Source organism: Hypanus sabinus, chromosome 15, assembly GCF_030144855.1.
Source record: "Hypanus sabinus isolate sHypSab1 chromosome 15, sHypSab1.hap1, whole genome shotgun sequence".
In the NCBI taxonomy this organism is placed as follows: Eukaryota; Metazoa; Chordata; class Chondrichthyes; order Myliobatiformes; family Dasyatidae; genus Hypanus; species Hypanus sabinus.
The window spans coordinates 28,693,636-28,706,956 of record NC_082720.1 but is presented as its reverse complement, the minus strand read 5'-3'; the positions used below and the strand labels follow the sequence as shown (position 1 = coordinate 28,706,956).

General features: G+C 39.8%; 1 protein-coding gene across 2 annotated transcripts in view; it reads left to right on the top strand.

The window, feature by feature from the left end:
- cpeb4b (cytoplasmic polyadenylation element binding protein 4b) overlaps positions 1 to 13,321 on the top strand; it is a 103,466-nt gene that overhangs the window by 10,304 nt on the left and 79,841 nt on the right. For both annotated transcript variants that reach the window (XM_059990152.1, XM_059990153.1), the window contains exon 2: positions 4,193 to 4,283. In XM_059990152.1, the coding sequence (XP_059846135.1) occupies positions 4,193 to 4,283 (91 nt within the window). The remainder of the gene's footprint in view (positions 1 to 4,192; positions 4,284 to 13,321) is intronic.

Sequence of the window (13,321 nt, the reverse complement as noted above, 5' to 3'; positions counted from 1 at the left end):
TTTTGTGCTATCATAATTTTATATAAAAATCTTAAATTTCACTTTAATCTTTTTCCAGTTTACAAAGTTTTTCTTAATAATTGCCAAGGTTTGGCATCGTCCTTATAAGTACTCCTAGCACACTAGTACTATTGTCATTTTTCCTGCTGTGTGGTGATTAGAATTGCATACACAGTTGTCTAACGTTAGCTCTTCTATTGTGTCAGCCCTATTTTTTATTCTGTCTTTGCCAGTGAAGAAAAGCCTCTCATCTGTTTTAACCATCTTACCAGTTTGACACAATAAAAGAAAATTTTTCTGTTCCTGTACACTTGTATCTGGAAATCAGTCTTGTACTCCTTACAATGTGTGCCTTTTACATGCATTGCCTCTCATTTTTTTAAATTAAATTCCATTCAGTACATTTGAGACTGCATATCAGTCTCATATCAGTCTTTCTGCACTCCAGATTTTTGTCTCACATTAATTCACATTGCCAGTGTTGATGATGGGTAATGTTCTAAATTGTGGGCTAACATTTAAGTTGGTCATGTGCAACAAGGAGCAGGGGATCTGATCCTGAGGTCTGTGGAATCTCATGGCACACTGCCCTCTAGCCACTCTACTCTGCTGATCAATGAGATGGGTTATTTTGTGGGTGGTTTAATTTAAGTGTGTATCTGTCTTCTATCCTTCAATATGTAGTTATCAAGCCTAAGTACTAATGTTGATTTAAATTTGAAAAATCAATCCTATCATTAATTATGATTAGCAGAAATAGGTTTGAATCTATTACCATCCTTTCTTGCAGAAGTTGTTTGGAAATGTACTCTTCAAAGGTCTGGCTCTAATTGCAGAGAATGATGCTTAATGGAGATTTCTAGGCCTACAACAATTATATCCCTCCATTGCTATTCAGATTCATGAGCTATCCATGTATTTTTTCAGGTCTATCATACTCAAGATAAAATTACTCAATTAATGGACTATTTAAAGTGGAAAGGAAATGAAAATTTATTTTTTTCCTTGCAGGTATTTAAATATTTTCCAAAAAAGAGATGAACATTTTTTTTGTGGTTTTCCTTTGGCCTCAACAATATAGTGTGTAGAGCAGTGTTAGAAATGCAAAACCAAATTCTCTTTAAAATGCTGCCATTGTTATGTGGGTGTTCAATCTTGTCACTAGCTCTTGAAAACCTTATCTGCATTTCTTTAACACTGCACATTTTTAGAAGTAACCCTGACTAGTAGCAGTAGTATAGCTTTGACACTATTTTCATACATTTAGCTATAAATTATTAGAATACGAGACCAAGATATTGCTGTATCATTACAGTGCAAATTTAAAGTTGTGTGTACAATTATGTTAGATTGTGTTAGATACTTGAGTTTCATCTGAGATTGGAGGATGAGTGTAGGATGATCTTAATGTTAGTGTTTATGGTTCCACACAAGTGTAAACTTTAAAGTGTTGGATATTATTCATTAGAAAATTTTATCAAAATTGATTCAGACATTAACTAATTTGGCTGACTGTATGCTAATAATGTAGTCAGCAGACATTGCACACAACTTGATGACTATCTTTATGTAAGCAAAACTGTTGGATGTGAGTGCATGTATTTTGGAGCACCTGTGCTTGGTTGTATATAATTTTGGGTTTGGAACTGAAAACTTCATTTGGTTAGCAGTTTTTGCAGAGATCTCAAAAGAATAAACTTAAGTTAACAAAGCAATGGTTGTCTATTTTTTAAAAAAGCTTTAACCGAGTTGATTTAAATGCAACTGTTTTTGGACTATGTGGGTTGTTCTCTGGATTCCAGAGAAATAAGCTGTCCTACTATTGAATCACTTTCATCATGCAAGCTGCATCAAGACACTGGCTTGAACTGCTAGCTTAATGTGAGCTTTTTATAAATGTTTGGTCCTGAACTGCAGTTAACCCAAAATCCTTGTGTGTATTTTAATACTAAAATGTAATTGCTGCACTTGTTGAAGCAGCTGCCTTTTAGTGATTTAGTGTAATGTTTTACAAGGTTTGGGTATTGTTGGTTTTGAAAATTGAGGTGTGATGCAATTAAATTTGTATACCCTCTCCTCATAACTCATTTGTAGACATCTGCTCTGAGATCATCTGATTTGCCTGTGAGGTTACTTGCGTTAAAGTAACTTAATATGAGCCTGCTTCCTACGCTACATCTGTCTGCTTTGTCCATTGGACTTGATTTATCCTGTACATTTAAGTTGGTGTCTCCATCTGCTATGATTCTTCACACATTTTATATTAGTTTAAACCTTCCCAAGAATTTCTCTTTGTGGTTAGATACAATCTGGCCTCCTTGTACAGCTCTTCTCCTTGCACTCACTTTTTAGCTTAAGTCTGTCTGTCGTGCCCTCGTTCCATCAAACAGGCTCGAGGCACAGAATGTTCCTAAAATTAGTCATAGAGGTCCTGCTTTTATACCTTCAGTATAACTTACTGAACTCTTTGCAGGCCTTCATCACTCCTTCTGCCTGTTTAAAAATGTCAAATTTTGGCTGTTCTCCCTCCCCCATTAGAATATTCTGTACCAACATATCACAAACCTTAGCCTCAGTGAGACAACACACAATACCGGTGTCTTTTTCTTGGCCACAGAATTGTGGTTGTTCTACTCATTAATGAAAACCCCACCACTACTACTGAAGACTTTTTCCTTCCCTGCAATGCAAATGTGCCACAGTTTGACTGTTTCTGCCTTATTTCTCAAAGGCCAGTCTTCCAAATGTGTCCAAAATGATGCACTTGCTTTGGAGAGGAATGAGGAACAGTGTTTCCAACATTATCTGCTGACACTTGCTGCCCTTCCTAATGGTCATCTATCATTCTTTCTATAGTTATGTTGCAGCTAGCTCACTAATGTTGGTATATATTTACTGTCGTCTTCTTCCCCTCCCCCACCCCTCCTCACCAGTGCTCAATAGTGAGTCCTGCTGCAGATCCAACTGCTCTGCAGTCTGAGAGCTGCAATGGAACACACTAACTGCAGATCTAGTCACCGGGACACTGGAAGGTCTTTGATCTCTCACATCCTGCATAAAAAGTATACTACTGGCCTAGTTTCTATGTCCTGTTATTCCTAACCCTTCTAAGGAAGAGGAGATAAATTAAACCTTATCTGGTTGCTAAATGCTCTCCATTCCAAAGTCCAACACACTAAAGGTGCCACTTTTAGCATCAGATAATGAAGAATCAGTAAATGTGATGTATCTTGACAAAAATACTTGATGAATGCAGTGTGACATGAATAGTTAATATAATGATTGGAAAATGTTTGTGTCTGAAGAGGTCTAGGTACCCCTGCATGGCAGTCACTGAAACCAAACATTCCTCATTTTAACATTTCAGCTAGCTAATTTTTTTTTCATAATAAACCTGGTGCCCATTCATGATGGGCTTCTTCAACACAGCTCGGAAAATTAAATGGCCCTCTACTGAGGTTTGTAGTTTTTATTCATGTTTCTTCATTGAATTGTTACTTTGTACTTTCCGGGCATTCGTTTTCTAAACTAGTTTGAGATGTGGTCCTCCCTTTCTCCCTCTCTACTTACCGGTATGTTTTAAATTTGGAAAATGTATCTAAGATACATAATTGCTGCTTGTGACATTTTCCTTGATATTTTAATGCTGTAAGGATATTGTGGCTATTCATTTCCATTTACCTGCTCTGTCATTCTTTAATTATGATGACATATTTTACTTTTATCTTTTGAAGTTATCTTAATTATACTGGCCATCAAAGAATGATTGGTGTTTTGTATAACTTTGTAATGTTCGATGACATATTCAACAATCTTTCAAGCAGAACCTTGAACTTTTTTTGATTTGTACAGAAATGTCTTTGCATTAAATCTTGCACTTTGTTTCTTGAAGTGAGTTTGAAAGGAAGACTTCTGTTTCTACGTTTTTAAATTGTAGCTGAGTTATTATTGCAGCAGTTTTAGATGAAAAATAATTTCACATTTTCAAAGGGTTACTTATTTGCAGTAACAATTCAATGACTAAAATGTTTAGCCTTTGAAAATGTCATTATTTGAATATTTCATAATTGTAAGTTTAATAAGCTTGTGAAAAACCCTTCTCCTAGTTTGGAAGTAACTATTGTTCACTAATATTTCAATTTTCACCATGATTTGTCTTAAATATTTAAAAAAAGATGATTTCTTTTTCCAGGATCGAACTAGATTATATGACACTTTAAACATGCACTCATTGGAGAGTTCACTGATTGACATCATGAGAGCTGAACAGGACCCTCTTAAAGGTAAGTGAAAGCTTTGAAATGCATGTTATTCAATTTTATACTGAGGTTTTTGCCATAACAAGAATAATGTTTTGGGAAGTACAGAACATTCCTCTTCCTCAAATATATGATGCAAAATAATATGGATTTGAATTAAGCCAAATAGTGCTAAGATTTACATTTTTTAAATAGTTTCATTCATTGAAAGAGAAATAATAAATTATATATGGCAATGACACTGCTGACAAATTGACAATAGTTATACGGAACAAGATTTTCTCCTTTCCACCCCTGCTGTGTTCCTACTTTTAATCCATAAGACCATAAGACTTAGGAACAGAATTAGACCATTCAGCCCATTAAGTCTGCTCTGCTATTTCATCATGGCTGATCCCGGATCCCATTCAACCCCATACATCTGCACTCTCACCATTATCCTTTGATGCCCTGACCCATCAGGAATCTATCAACTTCTTCTTTAAATATACCCACGGATTTGGCCTCCACTACTGTCTGTGGCAGAGCATTCCACAGATTTACCACTCTATGACTAAAATAATGCCTCCTTGCTTCTGTTCTAAAAGGTCACCGCTCAATTTTGAGGCTGTGCTCTCTAGTTCTTGATACCCCCACCAGAGGGAACATCCTCTCCACATCCACCTGAAAGAACCCACCTGGTTCTTTCAACATTAAGTAGGTTTCATTGAAATCCCCACATGTTCTTCTAAGTTCCAGTGAGTACATATGCTCTTCATATGTTAACCCCTTCATTCCTGGAATCTTCCTTGTGGATCTCCTCTGGACTCTCTCCAATGACAATCCATCCTTTGAGATATGGGGCCCAAAACTGTTGACGGTGTTCTAAGTGCAGCCTGACTAGTGTCTTGTAAAGCTTCGGCAGTATGTCCTTGGTTTTTTTATATATAATATTTTAATCCCCTGATACAAATGCCAACATTGTATTTGCCGCCTTTACCACAGACTCAATCTGTTAATTAACCTGGGAGTCTTACACAACGACTCCTAAGTGCCTTTGCTCCTGTGATGTTTGAATTTTCTCCCTGTTTAGATAAGTCTGCACTATTGTTCCTTTTACCAAAATGCATTGTCATACATTTCCCAACACTGTATTGCATCTGCCACTTTTCGCCCATTCTTCCAGTTTTTTCTGTCCTGCTGCAATTGTATTGCATCCTTAGCTAACTATCCCCCCCACCTATCTTCAAAATCATCTGCAAACTTTGCCAAAAAGCCATCAATTCCACTATCTAAATAATTGACAAACGATGTGAAAAGTAGCAGTCCCAATACTGACTGCTGAGGAACAGCAGTAGTCACTGGCAGCAGACCGGAAAAGGCTCCCTTTATTCCCACTCACTGCCTCTTGTCTGTCAACTATGTCTATCCATGCCAGTATACTTCCTGTCGCAATATAGAATTTTATCTTGTTAAGCAGCCTTATGAGGCACTTTATCAAATACTTTCTGAAAATCTAAGTAAATGACATCCTCTGCCTTTCCTTTGTCCACCCTGCTTGTTGCTTCCTTGAAGAATTCCAGCAAGATTTCCCTTCACAGAAACCATGCTGACTTTGACTTGTTTTATCATTAGTCTCTAAGTACCCCGAAACCTCATCCTTAATAATGGACTCTGTTACGTATCCCGTAACTGGATCACTTACCAGCAAAGATAGAGAGGTCCGTTGAAGTCTGATGGTACTATTTTTAAAAGTCTTTATTTTATAAAGGGACACAAAAGTAAGGTTAATGCAAACATTCAGATAATATACGTCGTCAATGCTCCATCTAAAGCGCGGGTATAGTAATAATCATCAATAAGAAATAGTTCTGTTGTTTGTCTAGGGGATAATACTGAGTCCGATGGAAATATAAAAGTCACTCGGAAGTCTGCAGGCTTCAGCCTTTTGGGGACCGCTGGGTTTCACTTGTTAGGAAGAGAGACTTGTGAAAAAAGAAACTTGCCCAGTTGTTTATGAAGCAAATCCATTGAATCGGGAACATTGGTTCCCCGTTGTTAGTTCGAAGTCCTTTTCGGTGTTATCAGCCACCTGCTCCCTAGGCAAAGGAGAACGGGACGCGCGCGGCTTTAAATGACTTCCCGCTAGCACGGTAGCGCTGTGCGATGGTGTGTCCTTCTGGTGCGTCACTGGGGTACCGCCTCCTGCAGTCCCCTTTTATCTTGACTTGCAGAGTTGTAGATGTCTATCAAAGTAGGGCGATGCAATCCCCACCCCCACATTGCCCGAGGGTGTCCATGTCCCTGGTAGCTGGCACGTAGCAGTGAGTTGCAATTCACACATGTTGTAACATAGGCTCCTGTTTAGCAGCCTTGTGTGTCGCACCTTGTCAAAGGCTTTCTGAAAACCCAAGTAAGCAACATATGCTGTCAATTCTTCCTTTTACTTCCTCAAAGAATTCCAAAAGATTTGTAAGGCAAGATCTTCTCAAGGGAGTTGTGCTGACTTCAGCCCATTTTATTGGAGTCACACAAGTATTCCAGAAACTTCATATTTAATAATAGACTCTATCATCTTGCTAACCACTGAAGTCAGGCTAACTGGCCTTTAATTTCCTATCCTTGGCTCTCTCCCTTAGAGTGGAGTGAAATTTACAATTTTCCAGTCCTCTGGAACCATTGCAGAATCTAATGATTCTCTTCAGCTCTTCAGCTGACTCTTTCCAAACCCTGTGGTGTAGTCCATCTGGTAAAGGTGACTTAGCTACATTCATACCTTTGTTTCCAAACCATCTCCATTGTACTAGTGGTTACATTCCTGTTTTTCGAATTCCTGCTATGTTGCTGGTGTCTTCCTCAGTGAAGACTGATGTAAAATACCTATTCAGTTTGTCTGCCATTTCCTTGCTCCCCATCACTACCTCTCTAGCATAATTTTCCAGTGGTCCGGTGTTTACTCTTGCCTCTTTTTAACTTATTTTTTTAAATTTTAGAAAAAGAATTGTATCATATTATCTAACTAATATTTCATTTTTTCTCTCGTTGCTTTTTAGTTGCCTTCTGTTGATTTCGCACCCCCCCCCCCAGAGCTTTCCAATCCTCTAGCTTCCCACTAATTTTTGCTATATTATATGCCCTGTTTTGTTTTCTTTCTCCCATTGTAATTTGTACCCCACATGCGGGCTACGGTTTGGAGGCATGTATATAATTCTCATCAAGGTCTTCTTACCCTTGCAATTTCTTAACTCTATCCACAAACATTCTACATCTTCTAATCCTATGTCAATTCTTTCTGAGCATTTATTTCATTTTTGTTAATAAAGTCACCTACCCACCTACCTGTCCTTTTGATACAATGTGTAGCCTTAAAATGTTAAGCTCCCAGCTGTGCTTTGTTGAACCATAACTCTACAAGTTAATCTGCCTTATTTCATATACTATGTTCATCCAAGTATGATACTTTCAGTCCTGTTTTAACCACCTTTTTCAATTTTGTCTCCTTGTTGCTTGAAGTTAAATTTTTATCCATTACTACACTTTTGTGTTGTTTTTCATTCTGGAGACTTCAGTAACCTTTCCTGCTCTCTCCTTCCCTTACTTTATTCACTCTTTTCCAAGCTGTTCAACACAGCACCCCCCCCCCCCCCAGCTATTCAGTTAAAAGCCTTATCCATAGCCTTATCCATAGCCCTGGTTATGTGATTCGCTAGGACCCTGGTCCCAGCACAGTTCAGATGGGGCCCCTCATAATTGTAGTCAACGTTCCACAAATTCAAACCCACATTTAGCTCTGGAATTTTATTAACCCTGTGCCAATTTGCATGTGCCTCAGGTAGCAATCTAAAGATTATTATCCTTCAGTTTCTGTGTTTTAATTTGGTTCCTTACTGCTCAGTTTCCCTCAGTAGAACCTCTTTCATTGTTCTTCCTATGTCATTGATACCCACAGAGACCACAACAACTGGATCTTTCTTCTTCCACTACAAATTTCTCTGCAAGGGAGATGTCCCGAACCTGGGCACCTGGCAAACACGGCCTTTGAGACTCTGAATCCTTGTCTATTCCCCTGACTGTACTGTTTCAAATTACAACTAAATCTTTCTCCTCTCCTCTCTTTGAAATGGCGCCCTGAACCAGTGTCATTCCTACAGCCTTCACTCTCATCCTCTGAGCAACAATGTCAGATCTGCTGGGCAAGTTCAAAGGCTGCTCCTTCTCCAGCACTAGTTCTTGGATCCCCCTACTGGCCTCACTCGTAGTCATGTCTTCTTGTCCCAGACGCAAACTATCATCATAAGACATGCTGTCTAATCCAGGCCACATCCTGGTAAATCTGCTCTGCACCTTCCCTGAAGTTTCAATATCCTTACTATAATGAGGCAACCAGAGCTGAAGACAATATTGCAAGTGTAGTCTAACAAAAGTTTTATAGATCTGCAATATTACCTTGTGGCTCTTGTACTCAGTGGACCTGAACCAGGATTTCACTGTTCCTCCACAAAAAAAAACTGCCTTCAATCCTGTATTCAAATTTGACCTTCAAAAGTAAATCGCTTTACACTTTTCTGGGTTGAACTTCATCTGCCCTTTTCACAACCCAACTCTGCATCCTATCATTGTCCTGTTGTAACGTACAACAACCATCTACACTGTAGACAACTCCTCCAGCCGTTGTCATCTGGAAACTTACTAGCCCACCCTTCCAGTCCCTCATCCAAAACATTTATAAAATCTCAAAAAGCATGGGTCCTAGAACAGATCCCTGCAGAATACCACTGCTTACCATACTCCAGGCAGAGTACACTCCATCTACTATGACCCTCAGCCTACTGTGGGCAAGCCAATTCTGAAATCACACTGCCAGATTTCCTTGGCTCCCATGCCTACTGGCTTTCTGAATCAGCTTATGTGGAACATTGTCATATATGTGCATTACTAAAATCCATATGTGACATCAAATTAACGTCAACTCTGGTAGGGTTTGCAAGCCATTACTTCCTATAAAGCAAAACCCAACATCATGAATGACTGTGGTGCCTCACTACCATGAGCTCAGTGCCTTTTATGCTCACTTTGAAAGGGAGAATAAAACTGAATTTGAAGGCAGAATGCAGGATTAATGGCAAGATTCTTAACAGAGTGAACCCTCCTCAGAAAGTGGCAGGGCACGAAGGAGTAGCCAGTAAGGCTCTGAAAACCTGTGCTAACCAACTGGCATGGGTTTTTAAAGACGTTTTCAATTTCTTGTTACTACAGTCAGAAGTTCCCATCTGCTTCAAAAGGTAGCAATTATACCAGTGCCCAAGAAGAGCAGCATGAGCTACCTTAATGACTGTCGTCCAGTAGCACTCCTCTAAGGTGATGAAATGCTTTGAAAAGATGGTCATGGCTAGAATCAACACCAGTCTCGAGAAGGTTCTGGACCCACTCCAATTTGCCTACTGCCACAATAGCTTTATAGCAGATGTGGTCTCAAAGGTTCTCCACCCAGCCTGGGATCACCTGGACAATGCCAATAACTATTTCAAGATGCTGTTTATTGACTATAGCTCAGCATTTAACACCATCATTCCTACGGTTCTGATTGAAAAGCTACAGAACCTAGGCCTCTGAACCTTCCTCTGAAACTGGATCCATGATTTCCTAACTGGAAGACGACAATCTGGATTGGAAATAACATCCCACCTTGCTGACAATCAACACAAATGCACCACAGCAGTGTGTGCTTAGCCTACTGCTCTATTGTCTCTATACACGAGACTCTGTGGCTAGACTGCTCAAATGCCATCTGTAAATTTGCTGATACAACCATTGTCAGCAGAATTTCAGATGGTGACACAAGGGGTTACAGGAGTGAGATACCAGCTAGTCAAGTAGTGTCATAGCAACAACTTTGCACTCAGTGTCAATAAGACCAAAGAGCTGATTGTGGACTTCAGAAAGGATAAGATGAGAGAGCACAAACCAATCCTCCTAGGGATCAGAAGTGGAGAGAGTGAGTAATTTCAAGCTCCTGGGTGTCAAAAGCTCTGAGTACCTAACCTTGATGCAACATATTGATGCAGCTATAATGAAAACAAGACAATGACTATATTTCATTCAAACACTCAAGCTCCTACCATAGAGAGCATTCTGACTGGTTGTATCACCGACTGGTAAGAGGAGGGGCTACTGCACAAGATCAAAGCAAGTTGCAGAAACTTGTAAAGTTAGTCAGCTCCATCATGGGTACTGGCCTCTGTAGTATCAAGGAGCAGTACCTTAATGATGGACGCTGCCTTCATAAAGACTCCCACCACCCAGGACATGCATTCTTCTTATTGTTACCTTTGGGAAGGAGGAACAGAAGCCTGAAGGCACACACTGAGCGATTCAGGAACAGCTTCTTTCCCTCTGCTATCCAATTTCTAAATGGACATTGAGCCCATGAACACTACCTCACTACATTTTTTTTAATTTTTTTTTGCACTACTTTAACTTAGCTATTTAATAGCTATATACTTGCTATAATTCAGTTTTTTCTCTATTTATTTATCATGTATTTCATTGTACTGCTGCTGAAAAATTAATAAATTTCACATGTGTCAGTGATATTAAACCTGATTCTGATCCTGATCTACTGCTCTGCTTTCATCAGTATTTTGTCATTTCCTCAAAGAAATCAGTCAAGCTCATGAGGCACGACTGCCTCTCACAAAGCCATGTTGACTATACTTAATCAGACTTTGCTTATTCAAATGCTTGTAAATCTTGTCTCTAAGAATCCTCTGTTAGTTCACCCACCACTGGCGTTAGACTTAATGGTCCATAATATCCGGAGTTATCTCCTCTTACCTTTCTTGAAAAAAGAAATAAAATTTGCCACCCTCTAGTTCTCCCTTGGCCAGTGAGTACACAAAGATAAACACTGAAGGCACATCAATTTCTCTCCTCAGTCTCCATATTAACCTGGGATGTATCCTGTTTGGCAGTGGAAACTTGCCCTTTTTCAAATGTTCTAGCACATCCTTTTCTTAATGTTGACATGTCCATCATATTGGCCTGTTCTACACTGGCCTTGCATTCAACCAGGTAACCTTGCTATTTAATACTGACACAAAATATTCATTAAGCAGGTCTATCTCCTCCAACTCCAAGTATGTTTCCTCTTTTTATCCCTGATTGGCCCTACCTTCACTCTTGTCATCTTCCTCCTCAGGTATGTGTAGAACATCTTTGGCTTTGTGAAGGGCAGATCATGTCTTACAAGCCTGATAGAGTTCTTTGAGGGGGTGACCAGACATATAGATGAGCGTAGTGTAGTGGATGTGATCTACATGGATTTTAGTAAGGCATTTGACAAGGTTCCACAAGGTAGGCTTATTCAGAAAGTCAGAAGGCATGGGATCCAGAGAAGTTTGGCCAGGTGGATTCAGAATTGGCTTGCCTGCAGAAAGCAGAGGGTTGTGGTGGAGGGAGCCCACAAGGATCTGTTCTGGGTCCTCTATTTTTAGTGATTTTTATTAACAACCTGGATGTGGGGGTAGAAGGGTGGGTTGGCAAGTTTGCAGATGACTCAAAGGTTGGTGGTGTTATAGGTAGTGTAGAGGATTGTGGAAGATTGCAGAGAGAGATTGATAGGATGCAGAAATGGGCTGAGAAGTGGCAGATGGAGTTCAACCCGGAGAAGTGTGAGGTGGTACACTTTGGAAGGACAAACTCCAAGGCAGAGTACAAAGTAAATGGCAGGATACTTGGTAGTGTGGTGGAGCAGAGGGATCTTGGGGTACATGTCCACAGATCCCTAAAAGTTGCCTCACAGATAGATAGGGTAGTTAAGAAAGCTTAATGGGGTGTTAGCTTTCATAAGTCGAGGGATAGAGTTTAGGAGTCGCGATGTAATGATGGAGCTCTTTAAAACTGGTTAGGCCACACTTGAGTACTGTGTCCAGTTCTGGTCGCCTCACTATAGGAAGGATATGGAAGCATTGGAAAGGATACAGAGGAGAGTTACCAGGATGCTGCCTGGTTTAGAGAGTATGGATTATGATCAGAGATTAAGGGAGCTAGGGCTTTACTCTTTGGAGAGAAGGAGGATGAGAGGAGACATGATAGAAGCGTACAAGATATTAAGAGGAATCGATAGAGTGAATAGCCGGCGCCTCTTCCCCAGGGCACCACTGCTCAGTACAAGAGGACGTGGCTTTAAGGTAAGGGGAGGGAAGTTCAAGGGGGATATTAGAGGAAGGTTTTTTTCTCAGAGTGTTTGGTGTGTGGAATGCACTGCCTGAGTCAGTGGTAGAGGCAGGTACACTAGTGAAGTTTAAGAGACTACTAGACAGGTATATGGAGGAATTTAAGATGGGGGGTTATATGGGAAGCAGCGTTTGCGGGTCGGCACAACATTGTGGGCCGAAGGGCCTGTAATGTACTGTACTGTTCTATGTTCTATCTTTGGATTTTCCTTAATCCTACTTGCCAAGGCAATGACCTCTTTTAGCTCTTCTAATTCCATTCTTAATCTGGCTACCTTCAATTTTCAAGAGCCCTGCCTAATCCTTGGTTCCTAAACTTTAAGTGTGCTTCTTTTCATTCTCTTGACTAAATGTTGCATATATTTTGTTAACCATGGTTCCTTTAACCTACCATCCTTTTCCTGCATCACGAGGACAAGCCTATCTAGAACCCCATGTAAATGTTTCCTTACAACCACTCCAGTTGTGCATTTCCATGAGTACATTTGTTCCCAATTTGCACTTCCAAGTTCCTGCCTACTAGCATCATAATTTGCCTTCCTCTTCATTAAATATTTTCTCATACTGTCTGCTCTTAATCCTGTCCAAAGCTATGGTAAAGATTGGAGAGCTGTGGTTGCTTTTTCAGAGTTGCCAAGAGATTTGTCACATGATCAGGGTCATTGATTAGTATTAGATCCAGTATGACCTCTCCACTAATTGGCCTGTCTACCATACTGTGTCAGTAATTCTTCCTGGACCAACATAACAAATTCCACCCCATCTAAACTTTTTGCACGGAAGAGGTGCCAATCAATATTAGGTAAGTTAAAGTTACCTATGACAAAAAAAGCAGTTATCTTTGCTTTA